The following is a 19,064-nucleotide window of genomic DNA, read 5'->3' as shown; positions in this document are numbered from 1 at the left end:
ACCTCCACTCCTTGGTGGATACGGAGGGGAACATTGTAACCAAGGATAAGGAAAAGGCAGAGATACTTAACACCTTCTTTGCCTCAATTTTTACTAGAAGGGCAGAACGTCTTCCTGACAGCTGGCCTGCAGAGCTAGCAGAAGGAGCCAGGGAGCTGCACAGTTTCCCTATGTTCCATGAGGAGGTAGTTGGAACTCTCCTTAGCAGCTTGGATCCCCACAAGTCCATGGGACCAGATGGGATTCATCCTAGGGTGCTGAGAGAGCTGGCAGATGAGCTGGCCAAGCCACTCTCCATCATTTTCCAGCAGTCCTGGCTCACTGGCGAGGTCCCAGAGGACTGGAAGCTGGCCAACGTGGTGCCCATCCATAAGAAGGGCCGGTTGGATGAGCCAGGGAATTACAGGCCTGTCAGCCTGACCTCAGTGCCAGGCAAGATCATGGAACAGGTCATCCTGAGTGCAATAACACAGCACTTAGAGGATGGCCAAGGGATCAGGCCTAGCCAGCATGGATTTAGGAAGGGCAGGTCCTGCCTGATCAACCTGATCTCCTTCTATGATCAGGTGACCCGCCTGGTGGATGTGGGGAGGCCTGTTGATGTAGTCTACCTGGACCTCAGCAAGGCCTTTGACACCGTCAAGCAAACTGCTGGCCAAGCTGTCAGCCCATGGCTTGGACGGGAGCACACTGCGATGGGTTAGGAACTGGCTGGAGGGCCGAGCCCAGAGAGTGGTGGTGAATGGTGCCACATCCAGCTGGCAGCCAGTCACTAGTGGTGTGCCCCAAGGGTCAGTGCTGGGCCCTGTGCTCTTTAACATCTTTATTGATGATCTGGATGAGGGCATTGAGTCCATCATCAGTAAATTTGCTGACAACACCAAGCTGGGGGCAGGAGTTGATCTGCTGGAGGGTAGAGAGGCTCTGCAGAGAGACCTCGACAGGCTGGACAGATGGGCAGAATCCAACGGCATGAGATTTAACACATCCAAATGCCGGGTTCTGCACATTGGCCACAACAACCCCATGCAGTGCTACAGGCTGGGGTCAGAGTGGCTGGAGAGCAGCCAGGCAGAGAGGGACCTGGGGGTGCTGGTTGATGGTAGGCTTAACATGAGCCTGCAGTGTGCCCAGGCAGCCAAGAGGGCCAATGGCATCCTGGCCTGCATCAAGAACAGTGTGGCCAGCAGGAGCAGGGAGGTCATTCTGCCCCTGTACACTGCACTGGTTAGGCCACACCTCGAGTACTGTGTCCAGTTCTGGGCCCCTCAGTTTAGGAAGGATGTTGACTTGCTGGAACAAGTCCAGAGAAGAGCAACAAAGTTGGTGAGGGGTTTGGAACACAAGCCCTACGAGGAGAGGCTGAGGGAGCTGGGGCTGCTTAGCCTGGAGAAGAGGAGACTCAGGGGTGACCTTATCACTCTCTACAACTACCTGAAAGGAGATTGTAGACAGGCTGATGATGGTCTCTTCTCCCAGGCACCCAGTACCAGAACCAGAGGACACAGTCTCAGGCTGCGCCAGGGGAGGTTCAGGTTAGATATTAGGAAGAAGTTCTATACAGAAAGAGTGATTGCGCTATGGAATGGGTTGCCCGGGGAGGTGGTGGAGTCGCCGTCATTGAAGGTGTTCAGAAGGAGACTTGATGGGGTGCTTGGTACCATGGGTTAGCTGTTTGGGTGGGTTGGATTGGTTGATGGGTTGGACACGATGATCTTGAAGGTCTCTTCCAACCTGGTTTGGTTTATTCTAATAAAGGTTTATTCTACTGCAACTGCTCCTCCCTTCCCTCACAGATGTGACAAGGAGGAAGAGGATCTGGGAGGCAGAAAACCCTCAGGAGTTGAAATAAGGAAAAAAACACCAACCCGAATTTAATGAAATAATACAAAATAACACAAAGGAAAATACTGGTGTGTGTAGCAGACAGGGGAACAGACAAAATGTGAACTACATGTCACAAGTGAACCAAGGACAAAGGGAAGCACCCCAGTCCAGAAGTGGGGGAAAAAATCCTCAAAAACCCATACCAGGAAGCTTTACAAGCTATAGGATGAACTCCAAGTCCCACAAATGCCTTTCACCCCTTTGAGCCCTTTCCTTTTGCAATGACCATGATGTCAGCATGGTATTGAATAACTCATTAACACTCCACTGTTATAAGAATGGAGTATTTGCCTTGGAGGGTTTGTGGCAATGTGACGTAATCAATCTTCCAGGATTCCCCATATTTATATTTCATCCATTGCCCTCCATACCACATAGACTTTACCCTCTTGGCCTGTTTGATTGCAGCGCACATTTCACATTCATGGATAACTTGTGCAATCAGGTCCATGGTTAATCCACCATCCATGAGTCTGTATAGAGATAAACACTAGCCACTTTTCTTGCTCAGTAATATCTAAAGCCACTTGAATGGCTTTCACCTCTGCAAACTGACTTAATTCTCCTTCTCCCTCAACAGCTTCTGCAACCTGTTGTGTAGGACTCCACACAGAAGCCTGCCACCTTTGCTGTTTTCCCAAAATGCGATGGGACTCATAAGTGAATGGGGCATATCATTTTTCATGAGCTGGCAATTTGTTGTAGTGTGGGGCCTCCTCAGCACATTACCTCTGCTTCCTCCAGTAACATCCCAAAATCTCTGTCTCCTGGACAGTTTGTGATGACTTCTAATATTCCTAGGCAGTTAGGGCTCCCTGTTTGGGCCCACTGCATTATCACTGCGATCCACTTGCTCCACATGGCATCAGTTGCATGATGGGTAGAGAAAATTCTTCTTTTTAATATCTAGCCTAGCACCAGCAGTCAGGGGGCCAGGAGGAGCTGTGTTTCAGTACCAACCACCTCCGAGGCAGCTCAAACTCCTTCATACAATGCCAGTATCTTTTTTTCAGTCCGAGTGTAGCTGGTCTCAGATCCTTTGTATCTTCAACCCCAGAATCCTAGGGATTGATCTCAGGCCTCCCCAGATGTTTTCTGCCAAAGGCTCCAGGCAGGACCATTCTTCTCAGCTTCAGTGTAGAGCACATTTGTAACACCTTGTCCTGTCTGGACAGGCCTGAGTGCTACTGCATGCACAATCTCCTGTTTGATTTGTTCAAAGGCCTGTTGCTGCTCAGGACCCCATTGAAAATCACTCTTCTTCTGAGTGACTTGGTAGCTGGGGGACAGATGCTCACCGAAGCCACTCTATCACTCCCTTTCTTAGATGGACCAGGGAGAGGGAAAATATAACAAAAGCGCAGGAGTCAACACAGAAGCAATATAATAAAATGCAAAAGCCAAAGCAAAGGCCGCGCACAGAAGCAAACCCAAACAATTATGTTATTCTCTACTTCCCATCAATCCAGATGATGTTTGGTCACACCTGGGAAGCAGGGCTCCAATACACATATCAGTTGCTCTGAAGGACAGGCACCATCACCGAATTTCCCCATATTTCCTTCTTTCACTTAGCTTATATATCTTACCTGATGTCATATGGCATGGAATACCCCTTTGGTCAGTTTGGGTCAGCTGGCCCATCTGTGTGCCCCTCCTGAGATCTTGTACTCAGTGTACTCTTGGAGCGGGGAAATGTTGGAAAAGTACAGCCTCAGTGCTCAGTTCAGCAGTAGCCAAAACACTTGTGTTATCAACACCCAGCTATATCACTGCAAAACACAGCACTAGAAAGATGCTCTGGGGAGAATTTACTCCAGCTCAACCAAACACACATCTCTGTTGCTGCTTCCTCTTCAGAAGGAGGACTCTTCTCATTCTTCCCCTGCTCCAGCATGGTTCCTTTCTGCAGGCTGCAGTCCTTCAGGTGAACAGACTTTTTCAGCATGGGTCCCCCACAGGGTCACAAGTCCTGCTAGAAAACCAGCATGGGCTCCTCTCTCCAAGTGGCCACAGGTTCTGCCAGGAGCCTGCTCCAGAACAGGGTCTCCATGGGCTCACAGCCTCCTTTGAGCACATCCACCTTCTCTGGCTTAGGGCCCTCCATGGACTGCAGAAAGCCAGCCTGTCTCACCATGGTCTTCACCACATGCTGCAGGGGAATGTCTGCTCTTGCACCTGGAGCACCTCCTCCCCCTCCTTCTTCACTGACCTTGGTGTGAGTTGTTTCTCTCACATATTCTCACTCCTCTCTCCAAGCTGCAATTGCTGCTGCACAGCGTCCCCTCCCCCCCCCCTTTCTTAAATGTGTTATCACAGAAGCTACTTGTCCTATCACTGGGCACCACTGAAAAGAGCCTGACCTCATCCTCTTAACACTCATCATGTAGATATTTATAAGCAGTGATAAGATACTCCAGTCCTTGAATCATCTTTGTGGCTCCTCACTGCATCTTCTTCAGTATGTCCATGGGGAGCCCAGTACTTGACATGGCACTCTAGGTATGGGAGTCAATACTATCTGGTGGTGACTCTCCTACACATTCCAAGATGTTACATGACTTTTTAGCTATAAGCGTATGTAATACTTCAAATTGATGACAAAGCACTTATAAAGTCTATAAAGGTTATGGATTGGAACATAGCATAGCAGTCATGGGAACAGTCAGCATGGCTTTGCCAAGGGCAAATCCTGCCTGACCAACCTGGTGGCCTTCTATGAGCAGGTGACAAAATTAATAGATGAGGGGCGAGCAACTGATGTCGTTTACCTGGACCTGAGCAAAGCCTTCGACACTGTCCCGCACCACATCCTGGTCTCCAAACTGGTGACACATGGGTTTGATGGGTGGACCACTAGATGGATAAGGAACTGGCTTGATGGCCGCACCCAAAGAGTGGCTGTCAATGGGTCCATGTCCCAGTGGAGTCCAGTGACAAGCGGAGTCCCTCAGGGATCAGTCCTGGGACCTGTCTTATTCAACATCTTTGTGGGGGACATGGACAGTGGCATTGAGTGCACCCTCAGCAAGTTTGCTGATGACACCAAGCTGTGTGGTGCAGCAGACACGCTGGAGGGAAGGGAGGCCATCCAGAGGGACCTTGACAGGCTGGAGAGGTGGGCACAAGCCAACCTCATGAAGTTCAATAAGAGCAAGTGCAGGGTCCTGCATCTGGGTCGAGGCAATCCCAGGCACAAATACAGGCTGGGCAGTGACTGGCTGGAAAGTAGCCCTGAGGAGAGAGACTTGGGGGTGCTGGAGGACAAAAAGCTCAACATGAGCTCTCAGTGTGCACTTGCAGCCCGCAAAGCCAATCAGATCCTGGGCTGCATCAGGAGAAGTGTGGCTAGCAGGTCGAGGGAGGTGATCCTCCCCCTCTACTCAGCCCTGGTGAGACCCCACCTGGAGTGCTGTGTCCAGTTCTGGAGCCCCTATTACAAGAGGGATGTGGAGGTGCTGGAGCGTGTCCAGAGAAGGGCCACAAGGATGATCAGAGGGCTGGAGCACCTCTCCTATGAGGACAGACTGAAGGAGTTGGGGCTGTTCAGTCTGCAGAAGACAAGGCTCCGAGGTGACCTAATTGTCACCTTCCAGTATCTGAAAGGGGCCTACAGGAAGGCTGGGGAAGGACTTCTCAGGATCTCAGGTAGTGATAGGACTAGGGGGAATGGAATGAAGCTGGAGGTGGGGAGATTCAGGCTAGATGTGAGGAGGAGGTTCTTCACCATGAGAGTGGTGAAACCCTGGAATGTGTTGTCCAGGGAGGTAGTCGAGGCCCCGTCTCTGGGGGTGTTTAAGACCAGGCTGGATGAGGCTCTGTCCAGCCTGATCTAGTGTGGGGTGTCCCTGCCCATGGCAGGGGAGTTGGAACTAGATGATCCTTGTGGTCCCTTCCAACCCTGAATGAAACTATGAAATAATATAGGATAGGGCATGTGTGCCCATTTTAACTTCAGTATTTGTTTCCCAGGACCTTAACTGATTTATTTCTTAGATTCTTTCCACTTCTGTGGTAGTTTTTTATAACCTTCTGTGTAGTCAGAAAGTTGATTCATCCTTCTACATACAGCTCTTTTATATGCACATCTTTAGTCTTCCCAGACCTTTCCTCAAAGGTCATTTTATTCAATTAGACTTTTTTCCATTAATTTCTAATCCTATATTCACCAATTTTGGAAGAAATTTAATGAAAATAAATCAGATTATTTGCAATTAGAAAAAAAACCCAAAACAATCCATGAAATAAAAGTAGAGTGTGTTGAAAAGTAAATTCCCCCTACACACATGCATATGCAATTTGCTAAATTCATTCTGCTTTCAGGTTTGCTACAGATGTCCATCTCCTTACATCTGTACATTACAACTTTTTGTTCTCTAACTGGACTATACACCGCTAGAGATTAGAATAATATTTTGTCATACAGTGTGTCTGTGAAGTGTCAAATTAATCAGCTTGGTATGTGTGGAATTTACATGTAATCTTTACTAAAAGTAGCACTTCTATTCTTAGTAAAATCAGAAACATTATACATGTTTTAAATACAACTGTAACAAATTAAAAATCATTTAAAGAGCTCTAGCAAACAAGATGCTTTAAAGTTGTTGAGTTCCTAGGCTGCCACATCACAGGTAGGATCCCAACACCTGCCTGTCTCAGAGCCCTAGGACTCTTATTGTTTGACAAAATTAACATTTGCCTATTTTTTCCAGTGCCCCACTAAGGACTTGCACTGACGCAGGTTCAGAAAGTTAAAATAAGTGATAGATTTAATTTATTAAAGTGATGGATATGACATATTTGGGATTGCCAGAAATAAATGCGCTAATAAATGCTCAGGTTAATAAATCCCACGTAACATCCAACAAAGTCAGAGACATTGTGGTGGATTTAGGAATCACCCCCCAACATGAATTTGGAGAATTACCCACAAAATAAATCACCAGACTAGCTCAGGTGGTTTTGGAAGCAAATGAAGCTATATTTACAAACAAACTAAAATATAGAAATATGTACTATATATTTTTTATATATATTTACATATATTTACAATTTATAAACAACACAAAGACCCCTCTGGACAAAGCCAGGGGGAACAAATAGCTCCCCCTTCCTCCCCCCTGTACAAGGGACAGAGAGAGAAAGCAGTTAGCAATAACCTGCTGTTAGTACTTAGCCATAGCCAAGGTCAGCAAAGCCAAGCAGAAGACATCAGCTAGTAGCAGCTAAAGTGTAGAATCAGTAAAGAGACAGAATAGGGGACACAGTCTCAAGCTGCGCCGGGGAGGTTTAGACTCGAGGTGAGGAGAAAGTTCTTCACTGAGCGAGTCGTTCGTCATTGGAATGTGCTGCCCACGGAGGTGGTGGAGTCACCGTCCCTGGAGGTGTTCAAGAGGAGATTGGACGTGACACTTGGTGCTATGGTCTAGTCATGGGGTCTGTGTTGATAGGTTGGACTCAATGATCCTCAAGGTCTCTTCCAACCTTAGTTATACTGTGATAGTTTATGCAACTACTTTTTATCCACATTAGCAAGTGAATGGAATGATATATACCTATGTTATTGTTCTGTGTCCAATGGTAATTTATTTACCTTTTACTCAAAAATGTCCAGAAAGTTCCAATTGTTTTTGCAGTCAGGAACTAGGCAAAAGTTCCACCTTCAAACCATAGCAGACACAAACCTTTGACGTAGTGCTAATATATAACAGAAATGCAGCAAAAGTTCAGCTGTACATTGAATGCACAATTCTTACCAAGAAGGCAACACTTTCTTGGGTGGAGGAAAAGGAGCACAGCCTGTCAAATGTTCTTGTCTCTGCTAAATACAGTCTTTCTCCCCCCAGCTGCATAGAGTTATTTTTCTCATGTTTTTTATACCTTTACTTTGCCTGGTGTCTCTGCCTTCCAGGTGACATTTAGCATGATTTGGGTGCAGTGATGAGTAACATAGTCATATAGGTTTAGCATGTATGCTGTTTGGCTCATTATCATACATAAATATTAAAATTAAAGTTAATTATACAAAGGTCTTCACTCAGGCACTATAGCTTTCGAAATGTGTTTTGAAGCTGTGTGTTTTGTTGTTTTAGCCTTGACTCATCATTTCTAGCCAAAACAAGGCTTTTTTATCTTCACAAGACTCCCTCCTTCAGCTGTTTGGCAGGCCAGCTTTGCAGGTCTTCATTCTCAGAGATAACATAAACATCTCTTGATTGTTAGCATCTCGACCTTGCTCCTGAAGTGAACTAAATTAACTTGCATTCCTGTCCCATGGTAAGATAGGTAGTTACCCCACATAGTCCTACTGTATTTGCACAAAACTAATAACTTCAACTGTGGTTGTTGTGAGGTATGTGTTGGCCTCTTCTGCCTAGTATCATGTGATAGAACAAAAGGAAATGGCCTCAAATTGCACCAGAGGAGGCTTAGATTGGATATTAGGAAAAACTACTTTACTGAAAGAGTGGTCAGGCATTGGAATACACTACCCAGGGAGTTGGGTCAAAAAATGTGTAGACATGGCACTTTGGGACATGGTTTAATGACTATGGTGGTCTTGGACTCAATGATCTTAGAGGTCTTTTCCAATTGAAACAATTCTATGATTCTATGAAATCTATGCAGGTGTATTAAGAACCTTCCATTTCCACTTATACAACATCAAAGCTTTAAGGAAATACAAATATGGGTGGGGAATAATGTTGAAATACATCTTCCAATTTTGACTTTATTAACACAAAGTTCGAGAAACTGTCCTTCTCCAAATCATGCAGTTTAAAATGAAAATGAAAATGTTTACTTTTACTTGAGTGGCTTTTTTAAAACCTAATTGTTTTATGTATTTCTGCAATGTGGAATTGGATCAGGTTTGGATTATTCGATCTTGAGATCATGGTAGCAATTTAAATTATTTTTTTAAATTAATACTGACAGAAGAAGCATTTGTAAATGTGGCATTATAGAGAGATTATGGACTAGAATGATTTTCTGATGTGGTGTTCTTTGTGTCATCCTTTACAGAGAGTGTGGAGCAATGCAAATCTCTAGAGTACCACCACTTGCCTGCACACAGGTTCTTAGAAGAAGGGGAATCTTATTTAACACTGGCTGTGGAAGTAGCATTGATAGGGCTGGGACAACAACGAATAATGCCAGATGGCTTGTATGCACAAGAGAAGGTTTGTCGAAATGAGGAGCAGCTCATTTCTAAGCTACAGGAAATTGATCTGGATGATACTCTGGTGAAGATTTTTCGAAACCAAGCAGTCTTCCTATTAGAAGGTAGCGCAATGTATATGCTATCTGCTTTTTTTAACTGTTGTCACTTGCACAAACACATTGAATTAGTATTCCAGTAGAAACTACCTCACATACTTACATTTTTTGATGTAGAACTCCAGCAAAATTTTCTTTCTAGTCTCTTATGAAAATCAAACATATTTCAGATATCACATGACTGTAAAGTTAATGCATCTACTGACCTATAAGGCTTTAATTTGAATTTTTATTGCATTTTATTATTTAGATTTGTTGCTTGTCATTAACTCAGTATCCAAATTATACAACCCAGGCTTAAAATTAAATAATATAGACATCACTTATCATCAACAATTCTCAGGTAGCAAATTTCTAAATGTCACTTGTATCCTGAAAAAAGACTGAAAGCTTTGTAAATGTATGAAGATATTTACCTCTTTTCCTAAGTGAAGAGCTCAAAAAATTCACTTAGAATTGCTGGGACAGAAATATAATATTTTCTTTGTAGCAATTAAGAAAAATACTTGCCTCTAAAATTTGTATCATACATGAAAAATGAAGTATGTGGTCAAATATTGATGCTTAAGGCCTGGTCTTGTGACTAAATTTTCATTAAGACAAATAACCTGTGTTTGGGAGTTAGTTGGTGTTTTGCAATAAAACCTGTACAAAAAAGTGCATGCTTTTGCCATTGAAAAGGTTTAACATATAGCACTTAAGCCTTGTGTTCAGAGAGTAGTCTTGTGGGCTCTAAGGTTGTCTTTCTAGTTTTTGGGTTTTTTAATTGAAGAAAAACATTTAAAGACATGGTCCAAGATTAGTATGCCTGCTCAAGGGATGGTTAGGAATGTGATACTTCTCTAGATAAGTTGTGAAGACTGTTACACAGCAGGTAGGTTTTGCTTTCTGTAAGACATTTGTCTTTTGAAACTAATTCTTTAATGGAAGATATGTAGTATGTTGCTTAGAGTTCTCATTTTTGAGTCACTCTTGTTGACCAGATCCTTAAAGACTTTGGTACCCATTGATGGTGCTATTCAAAACTGCAGAGAAGCTATACTGTAGGGAGGGTTTCAGTTATGATGCAGCTATAACCATGGCTTTATGGCCTTTGGAGAAGAACAGCTGCTTGCTAGATGGAACTGTTAAACACCATAGAGGGATCCTATAGATTATAAAATCATTTTGCTGCATCTATTTACTGGTAAGGATGCTTGGATGCTTCATGAGGAAAAGGTGGGATTTCTCTCAAGTATTCTGATACTTCTAGTTTACTACTTTGATCACTGATATTATTTTTGCTTTCTTAGAGTAGTAATCAAGCGATCATAGCAACAAATCTGCTGTGATGAACAGTGTACAACGATGATCTTGCATTACTGTGTGCTGAGAAATCTGGCTTTTCTGCAATAGTTTCAATTTATTCCAGGTTAGACAGAAACTGTCAGCTCACATGGAGGAAAACTGTGCAGTGATTTAAGATCCTAATCATATGAATTATGGTTTTACAGTTGAAGTCCTGCAGATATAATAAGGCTTAGCCCATTACTAAAGTGATTTCTATGCTATTAATGCATGCGGTATGTAGATACCATTTGAACATAAGAATGTGTTGCAAGAACTGTTCTAATATTTGCCTTACTGCTAAGTTAATGGCAGAATATATTTTCATATAAATGCTGTGTTGTGTTCTTTGTGTACCAACTGAGTGTCTGACAGGATCAACTGGCAAACATACATGAAATGGCTTCTTTCATTGAGGAAATGCCATCTGGATTTTCATGGCTTTCAACTTCGTTTTAAATGATTGAGAGACACTGTCACCTATTTAATCTTAATCAAAATCCATTGCCCCAACAATGGGAATAATTTCCCCACAAGAAATACAGTGTTTAAGATCACGTGGCTATAATGAACTAACAAAAGCAGCTTTGGTGCAAGATCTGACCTACTCTTCTCTGGAGACCAAGTTCAGACCAAAGGATTATTTAAATGCCTAATGGCAAGTGAGATATTATTAGGGATCAGGTGCTGCTGTAGTGATTGGTCATGTAACTTCAATTAAAGATACATGTTTTTCCACTGTAGCTATTTTTGGGCTTTTTTCTTTTTTTTTCTCTCGTGGATCTGTGGTAAAGCAGTTATGCACCAACAGAGGATGCATAGGGATTCATGTGCATAATATAACTACAGAGAGGCAAAACTAGGATTATCACCTTCTACTTTTGTATACTGTTGACTTACTGAATGAGCCCCATGCAGCCCTGGGACCATTCTGTCATTTGTATGTGTACTAGTAGTGTGCTTAATACTATACAATTTGCAGTCTGTCTTGTTATCTCAAAGAATATATAGTATTTAATATACTTGAAATATATTTCACAAAAATATCAATGTAACATTATCTTTTGTACAACAAACTGTCTCTGAATACCAATTGTAACTCAAGGTATAGTGAATGTTTTTAAAGGTCCAGAAGTTGAGTTTTAACAGTCTGTAAAGACTGACATTCTATTTCTCTTTCCTACAGCCGGACCATATAGTGGTTTAGGTGAAATCATCCATCGAGAGAGTGTTCCAATGCACACATTTGCCAAGTATCTTTTCACCTCACTGCTACCTCATGATGCTGAATTGGCATACAAAACTGCACTGAGAGCCATGTGGTATGTATTCACAAGTCAGTGGTTTGGAAAAGGGGGGAAAGCTAGGTAATCAAGACCTAGTCTTTTTTTCTAAAAGAAGCACTGTTCCATTTAAGGGGAAATTACTTTGGTTCTGTTATCCGTAAAAGCAATTGATGATGTCTGATGAGTATACTACAGTATACTAATTTATAAATGTACGATTACTGTTTATCTACAACCGTAAAAACATTGTATGTTACAAATCCTTCTAGAATTCTACTCTTAGGGCATGTGATTTTGTGTTGTGGTAGTGAGAAAAGTTCAATCCTCCCACCACAATAAACCACAGCTAACTCAGTTGGAGCAGCGCATGAAAAAGGCCATATTTTACAAGCAGAACAAAATGCAATGAATACATACAAAATATACAGTCTTTACAGTACATACAAAAATATATTGGAAAGAATGTAACACAGAAACTCCCTCCGGAGCAGGGTTCCCTGCCAAAACCCTTTTTCCCCCTTCCTCTCTTTTTCCCAAAAAGGATTAAAGAGAGAAAATAGATATTAAGGGAAATTTTGTTAGATCAAAGCAGCTCGTAAGGGAAAAAAAAAAGTTAGTTTTCTTATCTCAGAATTCCAAGGTCAGCACTGCCAAGAACGGAAGAAAGAAAGCAGCTGCACAGACAGAAACAGCTAAACAGACTGAACTGAGACTGAAATCCTTAAATTTACATTCCTACTGATCTACCAATGAAATCCATTAAGAATTATCTTTGCTTTCCTTTTTACACCACAACATTCAGCTAGAGTATTCAGTAGCTGTCCTTTCCTTGAAGGTACAGCCTAAAACTGTCACAATCAACCCCTTCTAAACAATTCCATTGGCTGATCATACTGTCCATCCAATCTAAAAATATATCTACAATTTGTAAGTGAAGTTCATAGTCCATTCTGGCTATCGTCAGATGCACATGATTCAGAAGTCCAAGAAAATCAGGAAACAAGAAAATGGAAAACAGTTCGTTTCTTTGCAGATTAAGCAAAGAAAAGGGATGAGGCACTCTCAGTTCACTCAGGGCTCTCAGGGTTCTCAGGGTTCGTGCACCGTTGATTTCTTATGGATTCTTCATTTGGGTGCGATGTATCTGTACAACACTGAAATTAAACTCTCTCAGCTAAAGTTACATTTCTATGTGGAATACACTGAATTTCAACATTCTCTTGCATTACCCAATAAGTGTGACCAGGACCGCCAGCTGAAACCACCTCTCGGAGAGGTTTAGCCTCTCCTGAGGGTGAAAATACCCCAACAGTTTTACCTAACAGATTCTTTTCTCTAATAACAGGAACTCTATCACCTACTTTCCGTAGAAAATCTGAGTGTGCAGGTCCAGCTCGGTTCACTGAACCTCTACTATTCACCAGCCAGGTTGCCTGTCCTAAATGTTTTTCCCAGTTTTTCAAAGATCCACTCCCCATGGCTTTAAGAGTGGTCTTCAACAAACCGTTGTAGCGTTCAATCTTCCCTGAAGCTGGTGCATAGTAGGGGATGTGGAATATCCACTCAATGCCATGCTCTTTGGCCCAGTTCTTGACAAGGTTGTTCTTAAAATGAGTTTCGTTGTCTGACTCAATCCTCTCTGGAGTTCCGTGTCTCCACAGGATCTGTCTCTCCAGAACAAGAATGGTGATGCATGCAGTTGCATGAGGAACTGGATAAGTTTCCAACCATCCAGTGTTTGCCTCTACCATAGTAAGCACATATTGCTTTCCAGAACGAGAACATGGTAGAGTGATATAGTCAATCTGCCAAGCTTCACCATACTTGTACTTGGACCATCTGTCACCATACCACAAGGGCTTAATTCTCTTTGCCTGCTTAATAGCAGCGCAAATGTCACAGTCATGGATGACTTGTGTGATAGCATCCATGGAAATGTCTATGGATCTGTCACGAGCCCATTGGTATGTTGCATCTCTGCCTTGATGTCCTGACGAATCATGAGCCCACCGAACTAAGAGTATCTCACATCAGTGTTTCCAGTCAAGATCAAGATCAGAGTCCATGTCTACTTGAGAAACTCTTGCAGCTAGATCTGCCTGATGGTTGTGTTGCTGTTCTTCAGTAGCTTTGCTCTTAGGAATGTGAGCATCAATGTGTCTCACCTTCACTGGAATTCTCTCGATTCGATCAGCAATGTCCTGCCACAGGTCGGCTGCCCAAATAGGCTTTCCTTTCCTCTGCCAACCATTCTTCTTCCAGTTCTTTAGCCAACCCCATAGAGCATTGGCTACCATCCATGAGTCGGTGTAGAGATAAAGCTTTGGCCATCTCTCACGTTCAGCTACGTCGAGAGCTAGTTGGACAGCTTTCACCTCTGCAAATTGACTGGATTCTCCTTCTCCATCTTTCGCCTCTGCAACTCGGCGTGTTGGACTCCACACTGCAGACTTCCACCTTCCCTCGTTTCCAACAAGACGACAGGAACCGTCTGTGAACAAAGTATATTTCTTTTCATCATCAGAAAGGTTATTGTAAGGAGGAGCTTCCTCAGCACGAGTTACTTTCTCCTCTGGAGGTTTAGCATAGTTGGTACCTTCAGGCCAACTTGAGATCTCCACTAGACCAGGTCTCTCAAGATTTCCCATTCGAGCTCTCTGTGTTATCAGAGCCATCCACTTAGACCATGTTGAGTCTGTGGCATGATGTGGTGTGGAGCCTTTGGCTTTGAACATCCAATTCAAAACTGGTAATTTGAGAGCTAAGAGAAGTTGTGATTCAGTTCCAATTACTTCAGAAGCTGCTTTTACTCCTTCATAGGCAGCTAGAATCTCTTTCTCTGTTGGAGTATAATTTGCCACTGAACCTCCTCGTGTCTCACCTGGAGCTCTTTGCCACAAGCACCAGGTTGGACCATTGTCACTTGCAGTGTGTACAAAATGTTCTTAATGTCTGGACCATCTCGGACAAGTCCCAGACCCATTGCTTGAATCACCTCCTGCTTTATTTGGTCAAAGGCTGCTTGTTGTTCAGGTCCCCAGTGGAAATGGTTTCTCTTTCGAGTCACATCATACAGAGGTTTCACAATCTGACTGTATCCAGGAATGTGCAGTCTCCAAAATCCCACCATCCCCAAGAAACGCAGAGTCTCCTGCTTGTTGGTGGGATTTGCCATGGTAGAGACTGTTTACCACATCCACTGGAATGTGTTGGCGTCCGTCCTGCCACCACACTCCCAGAAACTGAATCTTTGTGGTAGGTCCTTTCACCTTGTCTCGCTTGATGGCAAAACCAGCATTCAGGAGAATGTCAATGATTTTGTTACCTTTCTCGAAGACTTCTTCAGCAGTTTTACCCCAGACGATGATATAATTGAAGAACTGGATGTGTTCTGGAGCACCGCCTTTCTCCAGAGCATCGTGGATCGCTGCATTGCAGATGCTTGAGCTGTGGATCCAGCCCATTGGCAATCTGTTGAACGTGTACTGGATTCCTCTCCAGGTATTTCACTCCAGGTGAAAGCAAACTGTGACCTGCATTCCTCTGCTATAGGAAGAGAGAAGAAAGCATTAGCAATGTCTATGGTAGCATACCATTTGGCCTCTTTGGATTCCTGCTCATATTGCAGTTCCATCATGTCTGGTACTCCTGCACTCATAGGTGATGTCACTTCATTCAGGGCACGGAAGTCGACTGTCAGACACCAGTCTCCATTCTGCTTTTGCACAGGCCACACTGGACTGTTGAAAGGTGACTGAGTTTTGCTGACGACTTTCTGACTCTCCAACTGACGAATCAGATTCTGAATGGGCAACAAAGAGTCACGGTTGGTTCTGTATTGTCTGTGATGCACAGTCTGAGAAGCAACTGGCAATTTAATGTCCTGTATCTTGCATTGTCCCACAACTGCAGATTCATCAGAAAGCTCAGGTCTAACAGACAGCTTCAATTTGTGTCCACCAACTTCTTCAGATGCTACTCCAAAAGCCCATTTGTAAACCCTAGGGTTTTTGAAACGCCCTTCTCTCAGAAAATCAATTCCTAAAATACAAGGTATGTCAGGTCCTGTCACAACAGTATGCTTCTTCCGCTGTTTACCAGTTAAACTTATATCAACCTGTACCTTAGTTAACTCTTGAGGTCTACCAGTGACTCCTACAACAGTTATAAGCTCCGATCCCTGATAGTTTGATGGCGTTATGGTGCACTGAGCTCCTGTGTCAACCAAGGCCCTGTACGTCTGAAACTGTGAAGTGCCAGGCCACTGGATGTACACATCCCAATAGATTCTTTTATCCCATTATCCCTCTCCTCCCCCTGGCGGGAGGCAGGGCACCCCTAGTTATGGGGAACATGCCCACATGTGCATTGAGCACACTGTTCAGTATTAGAACTGGGGCCACTGTTGGAGCTATTAGAATTTTCCTGGGAAACTGTGGAAGTAACAGCTACTCTTCTGATATTGCTACCTCGGGTTCTGCCACTTTGCAATTCCCTCAGTCTCCTGAAAAGATTAGAAGTTGGTTGACCATCCCATCTATTCATGTCCTCACCAAATTGATCATGCAGAGTTATCCAAATGCTCCCATGTGATTTCCTCGGTGGTCTGTTTTGGTTTAATCTGTTTTGGAATGACTTCCTTGGAGGATGTCTTTTCCTCACAGATGAAACTTGTATCCATCTGGAGGAAGAATCGGAATTACTTCCTTGTGTCAATTTGGATATGGAAATTCTAAATTTGTACTTCAGCTCTTTCATGCAGCTCTTTATCTCACCAGACAGAGTTTCAATGGCTGAAACCAAAGAAACACGTGTCATGCTATCCTCCAATTGTCTCATTTGATCAGTGAAATGGCCAACCATAGTAGGATGTGGTGGTGAGAGAAGGCCTAGCTCGCCCCCCCCCACAAAGAAAAGAAACCACAGCTAGCTCAGTCGGAGAAGTAAAGGAAATGCTATATTTACAAGCAAGATGAAAGGCAGGTTATAGATATACATAATATACAGTATTTACTATATATACATGTTGTGAAGAGGTTATTAAATGTATTAATATGAAATATGAATTATTAAAATAATGTTATTAATTATCAAAATATTAATAACCCATGAATTGCTAACTTATATACATATTCTAGTGCATGCTAGTGAAATACATTCCATAAGTGGATTAATGTTATGATTAGAACTTAATTGAACTATCTATAGACCATTTCTATATTTATATAACGAAGAGTGCAGTTCCACTGCTTGGCCACTAGATGTCGACTCGGCGGGACGCGGGTGGCTTCTGGCTATATACAGCAGTATTATAATTACAATAAACCTTTATTAGAATAAACCAAACCAGGTTGGAAGAGACCTTCAAGATCATCGTGTCCAACCCATCAACCAATCCAACCCACCCAAACAGCTAACCCATGGCACCAAGTACCCCACCAAGTCTCCTCCTGAACACCTTCAATGACGGCGACTCCACCACCTCCCCGGGCAGCCCATTCCATAGCGCAATCACTCTTTCTGTATAGAACTTCTTCCTAACATCCAACCTGAACCTCCCCTGGCACAGCCTGAGACTGTGTCCTCTTGTTCTGGTACTGGGTGCCTGGGAGAAGAGACCATCATCCGCCTGTCTACAACCTCCCTTCAGGTAGTTGTAGAGAGTGATAAGGTCACCCCTGAGTCTCCTCTTCTCAAGGCTGAGCAACCCCAGCTCCCTCAGTCTTTCCTCATAGGGCTTGTGATCCAAACCCCTCACCAACTTTGTTGCTCTTCTCTGGACTCGTTCCAGCAAGTCAACATCCTTCCTAAACTGAGGGGCCCAGAACTGGACACAGTACTCGAGGTGTGGCCTAACCAGTGCAGTATACAGGGGCAGAATGACCTCCCTGCTCCTGCTGGCCACACTGTTCCTGATGCCGGCCAGGATGCCATTGGCCCTCTTGGCTGCCTGGGCACACTGCAGGCTCATGTTCAGCCTGCCATCAACCAGCACCCCCAGGTCCCTCTCTGCCTGGCTGCTCTCCAGCCACTCTGACCCCAGCCTGTAGCACTGCATGGGGTTGTTGTGGCCAATGTGCAGAACCCGGCACTTGGATGTGTTAAATCTCATGCCGTTGGATTCTGCCCATCTGTCCAGCCTGTCGAGGTCCCTCTGCAGAGCCTCTCTACCCTCCAGCAGATCAACTCCTGCCCCCAGCTTGGTGTCGTCAGCAAATTTACTGATGATGGACTCAATGCCCTCATCCAGATCATCAATAAAGATGTTAAAGAGTATGGGGCCCAGCACTGATCCTTGGGGCACACCACTAGTGACTGGCCGCCAGCTGGATGTGGCACAATTGACCACCACTCTCTGGGCTCTCTATGCGTCAGCGCTTACTTTGAAAGGTGGTTGTAGCCAGGAAGGGGTTGGTCTCTTCTCCCAGGCAACCAGCACCAGAACAAGGGGACACAGTCTCAAGCTGCTCCAGGGGAAGTTTAGGCTCGAGGTGAGGAGAAAGTTCTTCACCAAGAGAGTCATTAGTCACTGGAATGTGCTGCCCGGGGAGGTGGTGGAGTTACCATCCCTGGAGGTGTTCAAGAGGAGATTGGATGTGGCACTTGGTGCCATGGTCTAGTCATGGGTGTGTGGTGACAGGTTGGACTCGATGATCCTCGAGGTCTCTTCCAACCTTGGAGATACTGTGATACTGTGATACTGCTAGACATGGATACTTTGAACTGAATGCTAGCGGATGGAAAGCACATGGAAGATACTCTGTAGCTGTTGTTTGTAGCAAGGTGGGGGTCCGGCAGACTACTGTCACTGGACTGGTTCCTGGTCGAGTTGGACAGTGGCATTGGGTTACTGTCTCCTCTCTCCACAGCAGTGGAGAGAGAAGAATGGAACCTAGGCTTAGCTCAGAAGCAGGTTCCCTTCAGGACTCAGTCGATTCCCTCCAGACAATAGGGATCGGTTCTGGTCACGGAGTAACCCCCTTGGGGTTGGCCCTCAGAGTCAACTCGCACGACAGGGCGGGGCGACGGTTGCTGGTAGGTGGGCTCGGAGGACACTGAAGCAGGAAAAGCTATATGGGATTGGCCCAGCTATGGCGATTTTGGGGCTGATGTAAGCAGACTCAGGGAAAGAATGTGGCTGCGTTAAGATGCGGATTCTCCTTTACTGAGCTTAAAGGAATAGCGGGACGCTCGGAGTGGTCCTGGGTTTGGTACAGTATAGGCACGAATAGTGCTTTAGTCTTCCCTGAGGTTCACAGGGCTCAGAGCGGCACATGTGGCGGCTCC

At 44.3% G+C, this 19,064-nt stretch overlaps 1 protein-coding gene across 3 annotated transcripts in view; it reads left to right on the top strand.

The window, feature by feature from the left end:
- ZSWIM6 (zinc finger SWIM-type containing 6) overlaps nt 1-19,064 on the top strand; it is a 321,402-nt gene that overhangs the window by 244,150 nt on the left and 58,188 nt on the right. For all 3 annotated transcript variants that reach the window (XM_068155388.1, XM_068155387.1, XM_068155386.1), the window contains 2 exons: nt 8,911-9,171; nt 11,678-11,813. In XM_068155388.1, coding sequence (XP_068011489.1) covers nt 8,911-9,171; nt 11,678-11,813 — 397 coding nt within the window. The remainder of the gene's footprint in view (nt 1-8,910; nt 9,172-11,677; nt 11,814-19,064) is intronic.

Source organism: Melanerpes formicivorus, unplaced genomic scaffold (genome assembly GCF_026170545.1).
Source record: "Melanerpes formicivorus ecotype bairdi unplaced genomic scaffold, bMelFor1.0.p_v2 SCAF_31, whole genome shotgun sequence".
Classification (NCBI taxonomy): domain Eukaryota; kingdom Metazoa; phylum Chordata; class Aves; order Piciformes; family Picidae; genus Melanerpes; species Melanerpes formicivorus.
This window is presented reverse-complemented; position numbering and strand designations above follow the sequence as displayed.